This window comes from Strix aluco, chromosome 18, assembly GCF_031877795.1.
Source record: "Strix aluco isolate bStrAlu1 chromosome 18, bStrAlu1.hap1, whole genome shotgun sequence".
In the NCBI taxonomy this organism is placed as follows: Eukaryota; Metazoa; Chordata; class Aves; order Strigiformes; family Strigidae; genus Strix; species Strix aluco.
The window spans coordinates 9,286,537-9,309,067 of record NC_133948.1 but is presented as its reverse complement, the minus strand read 5'-3'; the positions used below and the strand labels follow the sequence as shown (position 1 = coordinate 9,309,067).

General features: G+C 40.3%; 1 protein-coding gene across 15 annotated transcripts in view; it reads right to left on the bottom strand.

Annotated features, from left to right (window-relative positions):
- The window catches only part of ARVCF (ARVCF delta catenin family member), a 291,235-nt gene that overhangs the window by 91,190 nt on the left and 177,514 nt on the right, over positions 1–22,531 (bottom strand). For 9 of the 15 annotated variants that reach the window (XM_074844402.1, XM_074844399.1, XM_074844400.1 and 6 more), the window contains 2 exons: positions 13,702–13,740; positions 5,099–5,257 (listed from right to left, as the gene is read on the bottom strand). In XM_074844402.1, the coding sequence (XP_074700503.1) occupies positions 5,099–5,257; positions 13,702–13,740 (198 nt within the window). The remainder of the gene's footprint in view (positions 1–5,098; positions 5,258–13,701; positions 13,741–22,531) is intronic. The other 6 variants (XM_074844406.1, XM_074844407.1, XM_074844412.1 and 3 more) reach the window with 1 other exon arrangement.

The following is a 22,531-nucleotide window of genomic DNA, read 5'->3' as shown; positions in this document are numbered from 1 at the left end:
CTGAGAGCATAGTAATATTCTCTCCCAACATTTCTGTGGTTTCCCTAACACTGATGCATTAGCCAGAGTGAACAAAACTCTTCCAAATGGGAGTCCCAGCAGACTGCCTTATCTGAGACACACCTGATCCTCCACATGCATCCAGTCTTGAGAAAGATTTATTAGCATGAACACCTCACTACAAATATGCTCTAATGAAAAATTTAGAGATACAAGTTACTTTGAGAAAGTGTAATTTGACTTCCTCTGTTTACTTTCCATCTCTAAAGAAAATCTGTTTAAAGAGGTTTTTTCAGCCTGATTACAAATCAAAGGTGTTCAATTGTTTCAATGCTGCAATCTCAGAGTACCAGAATAAAGCTTCAGGTAATATATTTTCACTACTTCTATTTCTGGAAATAGATTTGTCAACAGACCATAAAGGAAATTTTCACATATTTGAAACCGCTTCTGTATTTTTCTGTCCCTCATCCTTCTATTTGTCTTGAAGGATCGGAGAACAGACATGAAAATCTCCAACGACTGGTCTCACTGGATGCATGTGCAGATGGTACAAGTAGATCCCTCAAAGTGCACAGTGCTCAGACACAAGAGGTGGAAAGACAGTACTGAGACAAGTGGGCTATCACGGTCAAATGCAGTCCCCTTATCAGTACCTAAAATTTTGCCTTCCATTTTGTTATTGAGGTTGGTTTTGTTTTGCCCTTTTTTTTTTTTGATAAATTAAGTACATTATAAAAGCTGACAGGGTTAAAAATTTTGTTGAAACCATGTCATAAAACAAAAAACAGATGAGAAGGAATGCGCGGGGATAAAAGCATTCTGACATTTCTGAGAGCTTATTTTTGAACTACGGACTGTAAAAATTAATCAGGCCAAGCAGGCTGAAGCTATTACCTTTCTATTAAATGCTGTGTAAGAACTCGCCCTGTGGGTTTTCAAAACAACAGCTCAAATTTCTCCCCTTCAATTTCAAGCTTAACATTTCACATTTTGAAAGGGCCCTCAACTTCAGCTGAAATCCATTCCTGCTCTATTACCTAATTCCCTTGAATTTTCTGCAGAGTTTCAAAGAACTGCATCTTGGGGTACCTGGCACCACCACAGCTGAAGAGTTTCAGTCACAAGCACTTTGCCATCACTGGTGCTAGGAAGTGGGAGCAACAGTGACTCACTGTTGGGAAAGATCTGGCCTTGCTGAGTATTAGGAAGCACAAGGCAAATGGATTGAATTCAAATTAAACAACTTTGTATATAGATTGATTTCACAGTTTGTTATCATAAAACATAATTTTCAATGAATAAAAGTGACCTAAATCTCTCCAATCTTTTAGCATTTCAAAAGATAAAAATAAAAGGTGCCTGAAGAAAGAAAAAAGCACACACATCTAATTTGCTTTACTGAGTTCTCTTGAGCCACTTACAAACAGACCCCCTTTAACACATGGCAGCATTCCAGCTGACAGGCAAGAAGTGGTAGTCTCTCCCCAAGGTGACTTTCACTGTTTTAGCATCATAGGTATTTGGCTTCCAAAGAGATTATAGAAGTTGAAATGAAGTATTATCTGCTACATCTTTTGTGCAGTGAATGTTATGTAGGGACTTAGCATAGTACTAAGAGAATAACAGTTTGGGGAAAATTACTCGGAGATATCTCATTTTGAAAAAGCAGATGTTCTCTATTTAAAATACGTCAAATATTAAATTCTATTATGCCTTCTTCCTGCTTCACTGCTACCGCTATCTTCAAAGATGTGAGGAAGAGCATAGCAAAACTGTCAATGCTTCTAGATTAAGGTTGTTTACTTAATACACTATTGAAGAGAATAACCTCTATAAATTATGGTTTTGAAACAATGGGGGAAGGGGGAATAAAGGAACAGCAGCACAGGAGCATTCACATTTACAGCTTTTGCTATGCTTCATTTCAACAGGAGGAATTTCAGAGGCATCACTCTCCAGCAAGCTAAAGATTCACATAATTTAGCAAAAATAAATGGGTATTTTCTTTTGAAGAATCCAAAAATGCATACTAAATGGCATTAGGTTGATTAATCCCCATATAAGCTATCTAGCAAAGAAAGCATATATTTAGAAAACATCTCTGGTCTCTTTGGCTCTTAAAAAAAAGGTGACCTGTGTTATTTACTCTGTCACAGGAAGCATCTTGTGCAGCCACTTTCTTTGCAATGCAAATATGCTGGAGATCATGACTGGCACTGTCCAGTACAGCCTTCTAGTTGCAGAGGTAATAAAAATAGGTTCTAAACCCTTCCTCGGAGAAGCCTAGAGCAAGCACTGCTATGTAGAGCATAAAAACCTTTATTTGTATGTTGTGCTAACTAACTTAACTGATTGCTCAAAGTAAAATAAAAGCTGAGCATAAACCTAAGCCCCCCAGCATTTAACGAACACAGTGTGACTATCTCAACTTTAAACATCACCCTTATTAAATAATAGATTAGATATTACTGGACATAGATGTGAGGATTCCCACAACAGGAAATGTTGCTCCTTTACAAGGATAAGAAGTACCTGCACACTAAAAGCAAGGACAGATTCACGTGTGGTTTTTTTGTTAGTTTAGGGGTTTCTTTGGGGCTGGGGGGAGTGGTGGTGTTGTTTTTTTTTTTTTACTTTTTTTCTATTTTCCTTTTTTTTTTTTTTTTTTTTTTTTTAAAAATCCTGGAGGAAACAGGGAAAGACACATAGCAGTAGTTTCTGGGCTCAAAGATCCTACTAGTGCACAGTGCATGCCCTCTCATCACAGAGAAATTATTTCCTTCACCATACTCATCTGAGCAGCAAGGTCAGAATTTTGCCACTGCACAGAGGTACCAGGAAACCTGATTTTCTGTGTGAGGCTCTCACATAATAGTATGACCTATGAAAGCACTATGATGATACCTATTAGAAGTGATAGTAAATCGATGCCAATTAACTCCATGACAGTTAACTGATGCCGCTAAACCCCAGTGACAACAGTTTTCATTTTCACATTCTCTACCAAAACAAAAAGCAAGTTGAAGACCAATATGATTAAAAAAAATAAATAATCTGACCTCAGATTAATATCTGAGACCTGTTAAATCTATGCCATATTATCACAGCAAGGAAAAGTCAAAACAAAAGCATTTCAGAGACAAAAATCTACCTCAGCAAAGTCACAGCACCTCTTATGACAGAGCTCAGGCTAAGCCAACTCCATCTGTGTTTTGACATTTCAGAATCACTTTTTTCAACAACTGGATTTTTAAAAAAATTTTTTTTTAAGAGTTGATCTTTTTAGCAATTAAATACTAGGAAACACCTCTGGACAATATGTATGTTGAAGTTAGTGGCATTATTTGGAAAAATATAAATGCAGAGCAAGACAGCTAAGCACCCTCCCCCCATTCTGGACACACTTCAGTGCCTGGAATAAACTACAGTAACTGAAGAAAGCCTGGCTCTTTGAACAGTAGCTCTAGGGTTGCTGCTTTTTCAGTTTTCTTTTCCCATATGCAGATACAATGCCTGTTTTGGAGCTGCCACTGTACTTTTCTGTGAGGAGATGGAAAAATAGCAAGTATAGCACACATAGGAGAAAATTGCACCTTTTAATGCTATGACAAACGTGTAGCTTTATCAGTGGCATGACTATTTCAGACAAACTATTTCATTCCACGTGGTCCCATTATCTATGGACCACTGCATGGCCTCTCCTATTTTTACCATCGTAGCTATCATTTTATTCCCTTGCATAGCTGCACTTAGTCTCCTAAAACTATGCGCTGCCATTAGTGCATATAAAAAGGTGTCCATCACCACCGTAATTTTATCACTTCCTTCCTGTAAATAACAGTTGTTGTTGCTGCCACTAGAAAGAAAACAGCATTTCTTTCAAACAAGTCACAGACTAAATACGTTAGATTATTTGAAGAGCTAATCAAAATGTGGGTTATTTTGTCTGTTTTATTTTTAAGACCTTCATCTCCTTCCAACAATGAGAAAATAGACCAGTTATATTTATCTTCTAACTAACTGCAACAAATATTAAACCAGATACTCGGTTTATAGTAATGTGTGCAGGCCCACTGACCTCAGGAAATCAACATTCATTTACTCCAACCTGAGGATCTGATGTCATGAATAGATACTTTGGAGGACTGCAATTCTGGAATGCCAGTAAAAATAAACACTGATTTATGCAGTGACCTCTGTTCAACTCCTTTTAACTCAGAAAGCCATTGGGCAGTCTCTTTTTTTAAATCAGTGCTGTTTAGTTTTTAGAAAGGGAATCACACCCTTAATCTTTCACAAGACCAACACCTAACAAAGATTTCAGTTCAACTTCCAAGACCCAAACGACAAAGCATTAATGTTCCAGTGGTCCCAGAAAGCATGCAAGGCAGCCATGAACATACAGCACCTGCTCAACAGAGATTGCAAAATTATCTTACACAAGGGAACAAAAAGACCTCGGGAGAATTAGAACATATGCAACACCTGTAATGCAGCCCAACCTGAGGTACAGGTCACTTGAGAAGATACCCAGCTTTCCCCATGAATCAGGAGTAAAATTCCATTCACAAGATTATCGAAGAACTGAAATGCTATAGTGTTATTTAAATAGGATGTTTCTTGTTCTAAAGGACAAATGCATAATCACATATTGTTATTATAGCTCATAACTAATTTGAAGACATGTTTCCAAGCACATTTTCCTCAGCTGCAAAACTAATTTATTGCAAGCCCTACCAACTCATCTAATTCTCCTATCACTGTATGTGTTTGCCAGGGCAAGGTAAAGTGAATCTTAAAAGAATAAACAGTCTGGGAAGGGGTTCTAGTGTTTTTGTTTGGTTAACCTGGAAAATTTCTACTGTTCAGGTCACAGCTCCATGAACTGCTGTATCGGCACAGCTGATAGGGATCAAACTAGACATAGAGGTGAAACTGAAAAAGCCCTGAACTCAGCTTTGCTGGCAAACAGAACATTCAAAATCACCAAGGATCACAACAGAATGACTGTCATCCCTCATGCTACTCCCTGCTATTTTTATTTTGTGATTAGGTGGTATTTTGCCATTTTCCTCATTGGTTATTAACCTCTCACCTTGGTTTCAGTTCTCCTTGTGGTTCCATCTTCGGAAGTGACAATAGACACGTGGGAAGTGGGAGTGCCTGGGTCTTCCTCCACAGTAACTGTCTCTTCCACCATTTCTTGAGGCTCTTGCATCATTGCTATTGATGTCTGGTTACTGGGGCTTTGTTCCTAAAGAAGCAGGTAAAAGAAATAACTTTTCAATTCTACCGTCATGGTATAGCTCTTCTATTGATTTCAGCTTTCTCAATTGAAAAACACATTTTACCCAACAACTTCCAAGTAGAGATTCAGAGAAAGAAGTATTTACTGTCTCAAAAAAGCATGCTGCAACTATGCTGGTATGACTGGGCTCAGCCCAGTAAATGGAAATCATGTGAAGCATTTATCAAGGACTTCATATTTATAGGCAATGTACTACAGACTAACAGACTACTACCTTGTATTTAAACCTGCTTTAAGTTTTCTTTTCAATGCCCAGCGTAGGAGGAGAATTTTTGTCTGTAAAAACATTCATTCAGTTCCACAGTGAACAGGACCATTGGCTTTCAGAGCAGTTAATCTTACACACCATTAAAAGTTTATTTCCATTTGATAAAATACACTTAGTCGCAGGCTACAGAAAGGTATAAAACATCAAGACCTACTATTAAATTGACACCTTTCTCAAACTGTCCAAAGCAATGATAATTTAGAAAAATAGATAGCTAGAGACTAATAGCTGAATTACGTGAAATGCTACTCTTCTGACATCTTCCCTTCGCTAAGTCCGTAAGGTCTAACTGCCTATAAGCTTATTTAAAATTTGTAACAGATAGAAAACATAAAGAAACACTAAACAGAAAGAAAGTAGATCAAAGCCCAGTTCTTGCAGGGATATGGCCCAAAGAGAATGCTTCTGCTTCTCTCCAGCACTAATGTCTGAACTTTCCTTTTTCTTATGCAATTGTGTGTCTCAGCACAGAAATCAGAGAAGCTCCTCTTTGGTAGATGAATGTATTTCAGAAGTTTCACAGCAAGTGGCCCATAAAGAACTGGCTTACATACTGAGAAATAAGACTTTTCCCCAGCATTATGAATCCTCAACTACATAAAATGAAATGACAGACTGTTCATTTCATTATAAGCCCTGAAGGTATCGGGCTACACAGGCCTCAAAGCCAAAGCAGGGCTTCTATTTGCACATCTTGTCAAACAGGCACACAAAGAACCCCTTTATTAAGGAATATAGATATATACACACACAAATATACACACACAGACTCACATTTTTTCATATTTTAAAAAAAGGGGGGGGAAAAAAAAAGGGAAGCAATGACACAGAGCCCTAAATTGCAAAGTGATCACACTTTCCCTGAAGAAAACACCGTTGGCAAATTCAGTATATCTTTTCACATCACACGAAAACAAAATGATTGGGATGAAACTGTTGCCTGCAGGTGCTGAGTCTAATTGCATAAAGGTTTAAATATTCTCTACCCGTGATCAGCTTCATCACCAGGGAACTACAACATTTTATTTTGAAAAATTGCATTTAATCCCAGCAGTGAACTTTGGATTACCCCTTTTGCTGTGCCATGTTTTGTGTAAACCCTGAAGGACAGTATCCTTCTGAGTGATCTTATGCTGCTGAGCAGGAGCAGGGTACTGAGGTCTCATTAAGCTCCACAGTGAAAAGTGTCATTTAATTCTTGCGTGATCTAAAATTTCCTTTGAAACATGCTGAGATGCCCCTGTTCAGTTTCCTTTATTTACAGGTGTATTCTGACATTCTGGAACGTGGACTTCTTCAATAAGGAAGCCACTTTAGTTTTCAGGTAAGCCCTAATATTAACCAAGACCATGACAATAAGCCTCAGGCAACCATCTCAGTCAAAATGCAACATGGACAGCCTTCAAAGATAACACATGCTGGACCACCAGAGGTGATATACACAGGCACTACTTCCATTTCTATTGAAACCACAGAATAACTCAGGATACAGAATCAATCAACAAGAATAAGGCTTCTGAAACCCTAAAGAAAGTAACTCCTTCCAGTCTGCAGTACTTAATCATTATGGCCAATAACTTATGATCCACACCTAATCCTTTATGGTAGGGTTCAGATGTCACATTGTGTCTTTGGCCCACAAATTCAGAAGGGAAACTAGCTCCTGGGACAAATACCTTAATCCCTTCACGTTCTTCTTGAAGATACTATATTCTAACTGCACCTCCCTTTTCCCCACCCCATAGTAAAGCTTCCCTCTAAACAGAAGAATTTATACAACAGTGCAATATAGTAAAGACTCAGAACTTCCATTCATCTTCTTGCAACCCCAGCCTTGCCAACAGCAAAGAAACCAGTTACATGCAGAGATTTTTTCCATTACACCCGTTCCCTGTAAAACTCCTCATCATCTCCAAGGCATCAAACGCCCAAACTGCTTCAAGGTGGGACCTTCTCACTCCTCTCACACACGTAGGTACATACACATATCTCATCCATAATCCTCATTTCTAGCTGGATCTTGAGGTGACTCCATGAATGCACATCTCTTTGTTCCCCTCTAGATTCTTCAGATGCAAACTGCTTTGTGATAATAAATCTGAGGAGATGGAAGCTGGAGAGAAATATTTTGCTCTTTGAGCTTTTGCAAAACTTCTTCTTTAAGAAAAAAATAAAGTCTCCCTTTGTATTCAGACTGCCTGTGGGCAAAGGAAACCTTAAAGCTGGGCACTTAAACATGAGCGAATTGCAAACTAGAGCATATTGACTTTAAATGAGCACTGCGCTAGTTTTTATCCTCTGGCTGCTTCTAAAATGAAGATTCAAGGAGATATGGTACAGATCTGCATTCCTGTAAGAGAAAACTATTGTTAGCAAGAGACTGTCCTAAGCATCAGAAAGAATAAAAGCTTGCAAAATTCAAGGCAGATATCCCAATGCAGACAACTAACCAGACTGCATCTCTTCTTGTGTCTTCTTTATTATGTGAGCTATTGAGGAACGCAGTGAGCAAAGAGGACAGCATATCATCCAGCTTCCTCCCTGAATTAGCTTAAGGAGGTGGTTCTTTGATATCCAACACCAGTACTTTCTCCACATCACTAACTTGGAGCTGTCACGAGCTAACATTAATGGAGAAAAGATGCAAAGATTTTGTTATCTGTTTTTAGTTTCCATCATTAAGGATTTTAGGTCATCACAAATTGCAGGAACGGGGACACATTACCCCTTTCAACCACCTTCCTCTATGCTCAGCTTCTAAGTCACTATTTAGGACGCTCTTTCACTAAATACATCTCAGCATCTTGGATTCCAAACATCTGGCAGGTAAGCCTAATTATTCAAAGTAAAACACAAGTTGCCAGACAAAGTTGAAACATGACGCCCCTAATGAATAATCCTACCGGTAGTTTGCGGCCTGCTAGAGTTAAGTAATTCCAGTTTAGAACAACACACACATTTGTTTACCTTGCCGGGGGGTTTCAAAGCAAAAGCAACCATCTTATCACACTGGCCAAGACCCTATGGTCCTTCCCTTACTGTCAAATGAGAGGGATCTGCGATGCACAGCAATCACTATCATCAACTGAGCATCTGGGAAGACCAAATCTAAAGGAAGCTTCTTTCCAGTCCTCTTCAATGCGAGACCATCAGGATCCTTGATAGTTCCTGCAGGTTGGCTCTCTCCTCCTCCAGGGACCCTCCCTTTGAAACACACGAGGCACAACAGTCAAACTACAGAAATCGTGTCACAGGGAGCATCAAGGGCCAGCAGCTCCCTGAGGGACGTGGTGCTGAGGGGGATCCTTTACATGGCTGGGCAAAGGCCTTGCTGGCTGGGGCCAACTTCCACAGCACCTGAGCAAGGTGAGCAGGACAGACCTGAGATGGCAGCCAGGTCCAACCAAGAGGCAGTATCATGGTGATGAGGGAGACTCAAGGTCCACCTGGGAAGCAAATCTGCAGGTCAGGGTCAGAATCAGGTCCAGTGATAGCCAGGCAGGTCCACAATGACAAGGCAGGTCTGAAATCAGGCTGGGAAGTCAGTCTGCAGGTTGGGGTCTGGATCAACAGGGTCCATGGCCTGGCACACGCATGGCTGTAGCTCAGCTGGAAACCAGTACTCCTCGAGTATAGCCCAAGCATGGACTGAGGGCTCAGGGCTCAGCTTAAATAAACAGAGCTCCCAGGTCTCTGGGCAGAAGCCCCATGTGAAGCTGATCGGGGCCACAGAGGTGTGTCAGTGCCCTCAGGGCCTGGAGGGATCCCCACAGCCCCTCTAAAATGGCATAAACATGCACACTTCAAGGTGATATTCCCCGCAAAATTGCTAAGCCTTACCCATGAGGTCCCTTTCAAATAATAATCTTTGCCTCCTTCTAAGGAGATTACAAAACACCACCAAATTATGAGAACAGATTCCAATCCAGTTATTGCATACAGTATCAGTAGTCATGGTTTTTCTCCCTGCTTTTTTGAGTACCAAATGAATCCTGCCCTGTTGATCCGTGCTTGCATCTCCAGCGTGCTTTAAAAAAGCCAAGCTATTTAAAAAGCAAAACAAAAATCAATTTATCCCCAGCCCGTAAAGCTTAAGTGCAGATGAAACAGCTAAATACCTTGTAAAATAAGCAAGAATCATAAAACAACAGTAATAATTCTTGTTTTGTTAAAAAACAGTGTGATTTACCATTTAGGGCACATATCTCCTAGGGCTTATTTTGCATTAGAATACTACAGCTTCTATAATCATCACCATTTCAACTCCTAGAGTTATATTTCCATCAAAGTAGCTATTTTATATCTTTTTTAATAAAAGAATAACCTCCCCCAGGAGGATCAGACATCACACTTTAAGACAGTAAACAAAGTTCTTTATTCTCTGCCTATGAAACAATTTAAAACAGTCTGGAAATAATATAAAGTTGCAGGAGATTATTACTTCCACTAAAATAGTCCCTCTTCAAAAACACTGAAAACATGTACATCAAATCATCATTCTCCCAGAGATACCCTTTGTTCAGTAGATTGCAATGCAGGCTATTCAGGCTACTGCTTACTCCAGGCTACTGTTAGATACCAAATTTGAAGGTTTTTGCAAAGCACAAAGGCTGGATTCTACACCAGTGGACTTACTTGTCCTCAGTCGACCTCAGCACAGACAAAGCTCAAGTGTATCAACTCCTGTGAAACACATTACAAGTCTGAGCATAATTAATGGCACTAGACAACAATGCTAATTGAATTAAATGTGGATTCTCTCTCCTCCTACTACTCTGTTTAAATTACTTATTAAACCTTCAATCTCTGCAAAGCATGAGATTATTTGTAAGCGCAAAGCAGACAAACACCAGTTTTGTCCAAGTCAAGTCTCAGGCTGACGTTCTACCCCACTGGTCTCTTTCCAACTTAGGTCTGTACTTCCAGCTCGGTCATGTCCTCAAGCTGATATTTGCTGAAGGCATGTGGAGTAAAAAGGAAGACAAAAAAAGCAAGTCTGCAGGAACACACCAACTGAAAAGGCCTATCTTGAGATCTGCATCAGACTGGTATCCCAATGGGACATCAAAGACGAAGAAAATCACTGGTGGAGTTTGTTGAACTTGCGGTATTTGTGGCAGATCTTTCTCCAGTAAAAGATCCAGCTCCTCAGCAGCTGAAGACTCTCAAATGTAATTACTATCACATCCTCCTGCCTTGTCAGAGCCCCCTTTCTTTCAACAGCCTGAAGATCCCTGCTGTGCTCTCTACCCTAGATTTGTCCAGAGACAGTAGTGCAGCAGCTGGAATCCAAGCTAACCAGCACATGCACATCGCTGAGCCTGAGAGAGGCAGCTGTTCAGGAGACTGTCTTACTCTTCAGATGGTGATTCAGGAACAGAGAAACAGGTAAGCCCTCACATACAGCACTGCCTGCACTACTACAGGCATTTTCTTCTGAAAGAACATGGAGGCCTTACGGTCAAGGACTGCCACATGCTGCACTCCCCCAGTTCAAAAAACACAGCAAGGTCCAGGTCTTCAGCACCAAGCACAGTCAAACGTATCCAAACTTTTTACAATCAGGGGTAGCACTGCTACACAGCTGGGATCAAATGATGACACATTCAGGCAAAATGGCTCTGGAACAATGAAAAGCACACAGACCAGCCTATACTGAAATCTAGGCAGTATACAACACTGGAAGGACAGTTTGCAAGACAGACAATGATTTTAAGACAGGAATACATAAATATCTACTTTGCTACAAATAAACTGATCACCATTTATTAAGCCTACTTCTCTGGTTAAATGTCATGAGAAACAAAATGTGGTTTTTGTATATAAATATGTATACATACAATGGACTCAGCTCACTTCAGTGTGAACCCTAACACATTAACCTATGACAAGCTTCAAGCTCTCCATTAGAGCTCTCACACAAGCTCTACCCTAAGGCTGGTCAGTTCAGAACATAAGGAAAATGTTAGCCCTAAATGAAAGCAGGCTGTCCTGGCATGGGGTACCAGAATGAACTCAGCCACACACCACAATGCACTAACTGTTTCCTGAACACTTACACACTTCCTTTGTCCTTTAGAAACACACACGACAAGTGACTAACAAATAATGCCAAAAGCTTTTAAAGCACCAAGGTTAAAAAGGAACATTTCAGCAACTGGAAAAAAACCTCAACTACAGAAGTTCTGAAAAGCCACAAAGAGCAGCTTTTTCTGCAAGCAAGCATGGTAATTCACCATCTGAAGGCATCACACCTTTCAGGGAAACCAAGAGGCGGAGGTGAAGGAGAAGGAATCAAAACCCAGACAAGGCCTGTAGTAGTAATATTCATCCCTCAAGTACTGCAAGACACACTGGGGTTCTGTTCAGCCACGCGGTAACTGCCCATCACAGGGAAATCTACAGTGCTTGCCCAACGGTCAACAAAGAGGGCTTTTATGCTATTTTAAACAATCTGAAGTGTCTCAGTTAATGGAAGACCGGGCAATTGGCCCTCAACTATTTCTAATTGACTGGAATGATGGATGAAGCTAAAGGGAAAGCTGACCCACTGAACTTTTCCATACAAAGCTAGAAAACTGAAGGAGATTGTAAACAGTTTATAAGAACGAGAAGTGGGAGAGGCAGAATCCCAGAGGCTTTGCTCCTCTCAACCTGCTGTTGTTTCAGATGAAAGAAAACAAAGAGCTTCAACTCAGAGCAACAAACAACAAAAAATACAGGGGAAGGCCTAAACAAATAGGGTATTTTTCCCATGCTCTCCTCCCCTTTCTCCAGTAGCTACTTAGCTCTGCCATGCAAGCTGGTCCTTTGAATCAGAAAGGGCAATTTGTCACTTTGACAAGTAAGACATCTCTCAGGACTCTGTATTGCCTTGCCCTGCTTTTCAGATTGACTGGGTGCTAACCAAAGATGTCAAGACATTACATCTCAGTCAACTTCAACAGATGTAATAATACATACTTAAAACATAGGTGTTAATCAGTCCCACTACACTAAAGGTAATGCTCAGCAAAATCACACATGTCCATTCATTTTCAGAACAAAACAATCACTAGTAGCTATTGTACTGCAAAAGTGCAATACTGCTGCAATGTGATAGACTGCTGACCTAAACAGCTCCTAAGAGGGAAGAGTGAGGACATCTTCTAGGTAGGGAAATGGATGCATAATAGGTTCAAATTCACAGCACCTATCTTCAAGCAGCTTAGCAAGTTATCTAAATGCACAATAACTAAATTCTTCCTCTTTAGTCAAAGAGAAGAATAGGAGCTTTAGAAAACAGTTTAGATCTCGCACAGACTAGATCACCTCCTGGGACACATCCAGCTCTTGCCACCAATTTTGCAGGGAAATGACATCAAGCACTTCAAAAAGCATTAAAGCTGGGTGATGAATCCAGGTCTCAGAGACCCAACGTAAGAAGTCTGTGGTAGAACCCAGAACTGTACGAGGGTGTCACAATTCATCATTTAGTCCCTTAGTCGCAAGCCCTTTTTCTCCCCCCATGGTTCATCAAGATTAAGTAGTAAAATAGAAGCGTAAGTCATTATTTTTAATATGAAAATGATAAAGTTAAAAAAAAAAGAAAGAACACCTGGCACACACAGTGTTAGGGTTAGCTCTATTTCTCTTAGTTGTCAACAGCATGGCTAGCGTTTATCAGGAAAGTATGCCCACTAGGAAACCCTACTCAATGAGCAGGAAATGATTGTTTCTCACCAAGATCTGTACAGAGAGTTCACTGTGATTTGCCAAACTACCTCCCAAAGATAAACACAATGCAAGTCTGCATGCCTAATCTTTGACCAAACCCAGAGCAGATCTGACTTGCTTCCTTTCTGGAGTCTTTCAGATGAACCAACCAAGGCTAAATTAGGGAGATTTTTAGTGGGATGAGGTTACATCATGGATTACAATTTTCCAGCAAGCTTTTTCCTTCATCTCCACCTGCTGCCTCTACAATGCTGGCATTAAGGGTGGTGTGGGATGACTCATTTGTACATTCCTTTCTGCAAGACAGGCATTTAGCTTTCATTTCATTTCTTCTTGGCCCCACAGAGTTTAGGTCATAAATTAAACTGATGTGTGTATTAACTAGATATCAAGTCCACAAACTTACATGCACATAGGAGTCAGAAGTACAAGCTAGGTCCTTCATCTAAAACAAAAAAAAGAACTGTCAGTTTGGCAGATTACAGCAGCAAGTTTCTTTATGCAGTCCGTGTGTCCCAGACTCTACCCCAGCCACTTAAACACATTGCTACTGTGTTAAACCAAAATCTGCCAGACCCAGCCTGTCAGTTCTAAGCTAACACATGTACGCCTACTTGCACTGCTACAAAACTACCATAAAGAATTGCTTTTTAACTTCAAGGCAGACATAAACCATCTCTGCATTCTTTGAATTACGACCAAGACTGGAACATTATTTGGGTGTCCTAGCAGCCATATCAGATCAGTGTTAAATTTAACTAATCTCCTCACCCACCCACAATCTTGCCTGTGGATCTGATCTATGCAACAAAAACGCTTTTTGTGGCAAAACACACCGCCACAACACAAAAAGAAAAAAAAAAGCTTTTATAATCTTGAGCGAGACAGCACAAACAGATCACTGATGAATTTTTTAAGCCTGCATTCCAAGAAAGCCGCTTCTTAAACAAATTATTTCTCATTCTAGAGAATACAAAGTGATTGACAATAAATCTAACCACCCGTCTCATAAGGAATGTGCTTGCCAATGTCTCCCACTATAAAGCACCAAAGCAGGTTTGCTTGGCACCAAGACAGCAGGACTGTCACAGTCCAAACAGCTCCCCAAGAGATTACCCATTCTATATTCTACTTCTTCCCTGTGCATCTCACCCCCTTCCCTCCCAGGCCCACACTAAAAGCCACTGTCTAAACAAAACATAGCAGGAAACGTGTGAACAGCCTCTAACAGAGGCCCGGCTCTCAATATTATGTAACCCCAGAGAGCAAAAATGTGACAGCAGGAAAGAAACTGCGCGGGAGGTCTCTGGATGACTACAAGTCCATTTGAACACCAAAAGACACAAACAAGCCAACAAAGCCAGAGGCCGCTCCATCTGCTGTAAATCTTCTAAATGGAAGAGATTCCAGCAGAAAGACAATTTTCCCAAGTGCAAGGCAGTTACTGTGCTATTTCAACTACCCAAGAGAGCTCACCAATGGTTTTTTTTTTCCAGTAGTCCGTTTACTTCACACATTCTCCGTTTATTTCTTAAGACTGAGCTTACAACCCCTACTTGTACATGGACAGTCCTTACATAGACTGGAAAGGCAGCAGATAGACTTGGTAAGCATTAAACCAGCAATAAACAGTAGAAAGAGAAGGAAAAAAAAAAAAGATGAAAGAGAGCACTTGGATATTAGGGAGAATGCTGAGTAAGAACATTTCATCATCTCTATTTGGCATCTGCATGGTCACTACTGGAACAACCTGTTCAGCTCTCGTACCCACAGCTGTGGAAGGATGTGGATACACTGCAGTGGGCTCAGAGCTCAGCGAACAGAACAGCGAAAGAGAAGGATCAGAAAGGTCTCTCATCCAGCCCTAGCGTCCAAGCTATTCAGCTCAAGGAGAAGGTCAAGCGGTGATGTGACTATAGGTCAAGTGCCTAAAGGTGTAATGGAAAGTTGATAGAGAAACCTTCAGCCTCACAGATAAAGGTTTAACTAGTCCCACTGTCAGGAAGCTGAGGGCTGACACAGCACATGCATTATGTTTTAATTTTAGGACAGCAAGTATGAGCAGGTTAAGTAAGAAAAACTTACATGCTAAAATTATGCTAACTACTTAATAGGTTGGACCTATTTATTTTTAAGAAACATGTTCCTATTTAATCAGAAACTTGATAATGGAGAAGTGCTCATGTGCACGCACACAACTACTCGACTGCTACACTGCTCTGAAGATTTTTTCAGTCTAAGAACAAATTACTTAAAGCTTGTGGAGGACTCCCCCCAGGAAATTATACTTAAATGCAATATTTTTGTCAGCCAGGGAAGGGGCTAATAAAGGTTTCCTGTTTAGCAATGGTTTTGGCTTAAAGCGTTCCCTCTCCTCCCACCAGTGAGTAACGGTAAATCCCCTTCTCGGGTGGGCCAGCAGTACTTCAAGTAAGGCCAAGTTGCAACCCAGAGTATTATGCCAACTGAGAAACAACCATCACCAAGGAATGACTGTCCCATCCCTCAACCTTTGCTGTCTACAGCACAGCTCCCAAAACCAGTTATGTCAGCATAACTGAGATGACTGTGTAATAGTAGGAATCAGTGACTGAGGGAAAGAGGAAAAAAGAAGAGATGAGGACCATTTATTCAGGCACTGTCACTTAGAAAATTCATGGGAAACCACTGGGTCCATTCAGTGTATAATAAGAATGCTAAATATTGACAGTCAGGCCATTTAACAAGGACTGCTATTACTGCATGATGAGCATGAATCTCAGCAAGGAAAAGTCATTTAAGCTAAGGTGGAAGTCACTTGCCCAGAGGTAAATATCTTCACTAGTAAAATAGCTCTCAATTTCTTACTTAAACGTGTTTGGCTTTTTTTCATTTTACATCAGCTCTGGCTAAGTGTTCCACATGTTTGCTGCAAATACGCTTCTTTCTGTGACCGCTCCTATTGGCACTGTGTATACAGCCAGCACTTCTAGATTAAAGCATTTGAGTTGTAAAATCTAATCACATTTGCCAACCACCCAATTATTTACACAGTATCTTTTTTGTTATTATTTCTGATGTGCTTTTGTTTGGCACTTCACAATGGAATTCAAATATGATAAAGATGAAGACAAGATGCAGCCCTAGAGCCAGCAATCTAAGTCACTTTCAAACAGGTTCTCAGAGGGCTTTTCAGAGAGCCATTTCTCAATTAAACACACAGAGATAACAACAAGAGATCATACAGGATGAAATTAAGGACTTGCTATTAACAAGCATCAGTCAGAAAACTAGATTCATGCTCCAAATGCTGTGCTTCCCTACAGTTGGCAAGACAAGCTCCAAGATTGCTGTTTCAACCCAGGGATAGGACAGCTGTGTTTCACTCCCACTCCTTTTTGTGGTTTTATGCCAGGAAAGGGAATCTAATTTTTCCAGAGGAGCCCTGCCAAGCTGAGGCTGCAAATAGGATATGGTGTGTTAGTAAACTTCTAGCCAGCTTGCTCATACCCTGGCCAGAACTCTTCAAAGTGCCTAATTCCCTACATACACTCTGGCAGCAGCGACTATCCTCGCTTTCATGCAAACCAGCCTCCTGGGTTAGCCTCCCTTTGTTATTTAGGAGTGTGTAGGATGTGTCATTTTCATCTGTTCTCACAGAATATGTAGCATCCAGGTACCCAGACTTTCATTCTCACTATAAAGGGAACCGCTCCCATCAGACCACCTCCACTACTAAAATTTTGGCAGAAATAAACTGGTCCTTACAGTGAAAGTCCCGCAAGTGCATTAGAGGAACAAAGTTCTCCATAAAGCATTAGCAGTCCTTGTATCATCTATACACACAGCTGTCTTTCTCAGAGTTCAAATGAAGTTGTTTTATTTTTCTTCCAACTCTTCACAAAGAATCAAAGAATAAACAGCCAGTCATCCCACCCACCTTTTTTTAAACAGTTGGACAGACTCAATCAGTACAAATTTAGCAGCAGTGAGCCCACTGCCAGCAGTGAACACCCTGCCATAAACAACTGTTCCTGCCTCCAGGACCCACCCTGAGCACAGCACTGGAAACATCCTCAAAAATACGTATTAGCAGGGTTCATTCTCCTTTGGTTTTCAGCTTTTGGGTTTACTCCATTTCTAAGTGGGGAACAGTGCGTTTTAATCCCTTCCTGGAGTCCCCAGCAGCACAAAAATACCTCCAGAAAGGTGCTACTGAACCCATGAACCAGGTTTGTTGATCTGCACTAATGTAATTCATAATGATATTCTTAACAAATGAAGACATCTTCAAGAACAGTCTGACAGAAATCTGTAATACTCCACAGCTCAACTTGTTAAATCAGGGAGCACAATAGTTATCAACAGATAAAATATAATCATGGAAGAGAGTAAGTTTGGCAGAAAGGAGATGCAAAAGCAAAGGTGGGAGCCAGAAGCACACCCGGAGAGGATGGGCAGAGGAGAAAAGCATTACAAAATGCAAGAGTCTATCCAGGGAGGGGAAAAACAAAACAAAGTATGGCAGTGAAAGGGGAGGAGGAGAACAGGAAAAAATGGGAAAAGACAGAATCCATAAATGAGAGAGTAAGTGTCATGTAAAAGCCAAATCAGTGGCTCTGAAAAAAAAGTGGTAGGGAAAGGAGAGGAGAGAGGAAGTACAAGAGAAATATTTCAGTCTTAAATTTCATCATGTTAACACTTCTTTAGTTCACTGTATAAATCTTTTGACGAATAGTAGCTCTCTCCACACATGACAGTATATTAAGATTCTTTTTTAAGGCTTTCCAAACAACGCAATGTCATTCTCTGGCTTTTTATGTGGTTTGCCTAGACTATGTTTTTGCTGCTAAGCTCTCGTTAGATGCATATCTTTTACTGGTACTTACTGACAGGTAAGAGATTATAAAATACAAGACACCTGAACACAAGCCCAGCATTTCATTTCACACAAGCCAACACTCACAAGCAAGTGACTTAGTGACGCTTCTATATACATTTAGGATGAATTGATTGTGCCTGAACTGTTCCATACTGGTGAGCAATTCATTTAGGAGAGAACTGAACAGCTCCCGGAGAGCACAACTCCAGATGTACTGGACCCATCTCACACCAAAAACTCATGTGCCAGCCACACCATTTTCAGCCTCCCAGCAGGCTGGCTCACTGCATCTGACACATGAGCTCAGGGCTGGGGAGAAGTACTGCCCTGAGCCACAAATAACCAGGGAAGTACAAGAACAACACAACACAAAGACGGAGCCAAATTAATAAATCTTGCTTACAAGGGATGACAGCAAGTCAGGAAGAGCAAATGTAACCATCCAGCTGTTTGGGTGGTAGACAAAAGATATCCATCTTGAATAGCAAATTCTGTCAAACACCAATGAACACTTCACACACCACAGGCGGAGAACTAGCCTGATTCTACACTTAAGTCAATTATCCATGTCAACAGTGACCAAACACATCAGTATTTACAGCTTCCCACAGAAATTAAATCAACTTCTGAATAAGGAATCATCAGCAACACTGATCACAGAAAAAAAAAAATTGCCAAGAGGTTTAAACTGAGTACAGCTCCATTTAGAAAATTAAAGGAAGCCTAAGGTAACCATATCATTCACTTAACAGAAGCCACCCAACATATTATAACAGGCTCTTAGTATACATCTAAAGCATGTATGGAAACCCAGAAAATATACCGAATAATGTGCTCCGTATAACCTCAGCAGTAGACGTTACAGCAATTCTTAATCCTAGCTTTGTAAATCTTGTAGACATAATTCATTGTGCTTTTGGATCCATAATATTTTGCAAAGCACTGCAGTTTGCTGGCTTATAAACATGCCCCGCCAGCTCACTGGGTAGAAAGATTTCCGCTGACTTCATGTATCATTTCAGTTGCACTCATGAGGGATTAATAATTTTCCCTGCTAAGGATATAGGCTGCAAGTACTAAGTAGAAAAGGTTACACATGTGTCTGAAAAAGATTGGTGACATTTTGATAGGTGATATTTGACTATACCAATAAAGACATAAAATATAAATTATACTAATGAAAACCAGGGTCCTTCATTAAAAAGTGAAAAGCACATAAACAACCCAGAAGTGACTGAATTCTGCACAGTACTGCTTAGAGCACTGAATCATGTTCTGAAATAACCAAATTATTTCTTATTTATTTACTATTCACTATTTATAGGTGTATTCAGAGTTTTTCCTTAAGAAAGGGAAAAGCAGGCATGCAGCAGCTCTTCTATCATACTAATTTATACATGACCACAGATATTCAAAACATTAATAAAAGATGCTTCATTCTCAACTAATTAATTTCAAAAATCTCAAACTTTTTGACAAGCTGCTCAAGTAAGTCCTTCTCTAACCCAGATACCTGCTGCTCTTTAGAAGATGAGACATTAAAAGTCAAGAGCTCTGACCCACTGTGAGCAGCCATGATTGTATTGAAGTGGCACAACTTCAAAAGGTAACACTGGGGAAGGCACAATACAAGGCTACTACTGGGAGATACACCTCTTCATACAGTGTTTGTGTCCAGCCCTACTGCCTCCATTTATTCTGCCAGTCATTTACAATACAGGAAGACAGTCAGATTCACAATTAATTTTATCTGCAAGAGAAGGTCAAGTTGTCCTGTACTAATGGTATTTTGAAAATCCCCAAAGAAAAGCTGACAGCAAAAGCCATATGAATACATACAACGAACAAGAACTGAAGAGGAACTTTAATATTTCTTCCATGAAATTCAAACAGGATATTTAAATTTCAAATATTTTGAAATTTTTACTGCTTTTTAAAAAGACATAATTGATAAAATTGCTTTGTCATCATAAATGCATTTTATACCCATAACTTCTCCAAGAGAAAGCAAGATCATCAGATAAGCCTCCACATTCTTTGCAGACTTTCATAAAGAAATTTCTTCTCTTTTTCACAGTTGCTCACATACCACAAGAAATAAGACCATTTTTTTAATGGAGAGTATTTCACATAATGGGAAGAACCTGAGAAATCATAAAGGGAGACTAACTTAAGCATTTCTGGTTCAATCCTCTACCAATAAGGTCACATCTCAACACACTGCCAATTCTGAAGCACTGCCATATTTTGCAATGAAGGTGATTTTCCATCATAGGGTATTTGCATTCCAATAATAGGTTTCTATCTTTATACTCAGGGGGAAGTAAAGCAAATATCAATACAAACCCACATAATTAGCCTAACGGAATTTTACACAGTTAAAAAAAAAACCACTTCAGAACACATCACTAAGCAGATTGCTTCAAAAACATTACCTTCACACCTGCAGCAACATCACAGCAAAAGAAATTATCAGTGAAATCCATTGCTTATAGTATTCAGCAGCATTTTGCAGTTTCTGCAGTCAAACAAGTTCAAATGGTCAATAGCAAATAGCTTTTGTAAACCATTTATATCTTATTACTACTAAAAAAGTTTCACAAGAGAACTAATTTGTCGTCAGGACCAGGTGGAGAGATTTTAAGATCTTCACTGTCAATCACCGTACTACAACACAAGCATTAGTTTACTATTCTCTCTCATGGAGCTCTGTGATCTTGATGAGAGACCAATGGACTTTTTTCTAAAAGAAGATAAATTAAATGGAGGCTTGTAATTCAGCTGAATTGCCCCTGCAGTGTATATTAAATATTCAGTCTACAATGCTCAAGTCAGTGCAGTACGACACACAGATGCAAAGCTGTTTCATGTTAAGAGGAAGGCACTGGCAATACACTATGCATTCATGCAGCAGCTTTTTTGCAAGTGTATGTATATGCTTCAGTACATAAAATAGCTATATTCAGAGTTGATAATTCCACATGCACACCACTGATGAAGTGTGTTTCTCAAAACAAAGAGACCATAGACTGCCAGGAGCTAGCCAGACTCAGCTAAGCAGTCCACAGGGCAATGGTGAAAACCAGCATGTGTTGACATCGGTTATATGTGAGAACGCTGGTGGCTGAGAGACAGCTTAAGCATTAACTGCAGTCTGCTTTTCTAAAAGCCTGGCAGCAGTAGTCTAGAGGAGGCAGTCCCCAGCCTATCAAGAGAAATAACAAGTGACAATGCCGTAAAGCATGTTCACTATCCATTCATGCATGCATGCAATCTTGGGCCAAACAGCAGATGTGCTAAAAGGTTTTCCCCAGAGGAAGAGTGTTTATTAATTAATATCTACTGAATTAATTGTTTCTCCATATGCTCTGCTGTGCTTCTAAGACTGCAGCCCTATCGATATTACTGAAAGTGTCAGGTGTGGTGACTACACAGGAAGTTCATCAGGACACTTCAGACAATCCAAAAAACATAATTTATGTTTTTCTTTTCACCAAATTCAAAGTGTGCCCATCTATGTAGAAGTCATGGAAAACGCATTTAAAATCTCCAACCCATAATCACTTAAAAAAAAAGCCAACACACACACTTACTTCAGACAGAAGTGTGGCATATAGCAGAAAAACAGAAGGAAGATGCTGATCGGAGGCCATCAGCTCATCTACCAGCCCATTCCCTGCAGTAACCCTGGTGTTCCTTTCACACACTTACCATTACGCTTCTTACACCAACCTATTCCCAGCAGCTGGTGCAACTACTACCAAACTAATCTTTACATCCACCATATCCTCTCCTCCTACTCCTTTCATCAGTGCAGGAGAGGTATTGTTGGATTCTGACTACATCTGGCACAATTCTGTACAGTGACATAATTTTTCCAACGTTATCAATCTCATTGAGAGACTTTATTCATCACATGTCAGTATCAGCTGGCAGGGTCCACAACTCTGGTCATTCCTGGTAGAGCAGTCATCCTTCACCAGAGCATCTGTGTAAGCTCAGGCTGTAGTAGCAGAGGAGCAGAGCAGTCCTGCAACCATCCTCTTGTAAGTGTGTGCTAGCCCAGGTGGTGCATTCTCATCCATGAGGACAAATTACTCACCAAGACATTCCTCCTTCACTGCAAAGCCACCTCTCCCAAACCCCCTGGATGCACCTACATGGTGCACAGGCCAGTGAAACCCTTTGTCAGATTAAGGGAGGACAAGCACCCATTACAGCAGGCTCTCCAGCAGATTCAAAGGCCTTTGATGTTTTAGTCCAGGTCTTCAATTTCAGCATTCTGTCGCGTACACAATACCCACTTAGTCCGATTCAGAAACTTGAACACCAACAGCTATAATTACCACACCCAGTGGTGAACTCAGACTGCAGC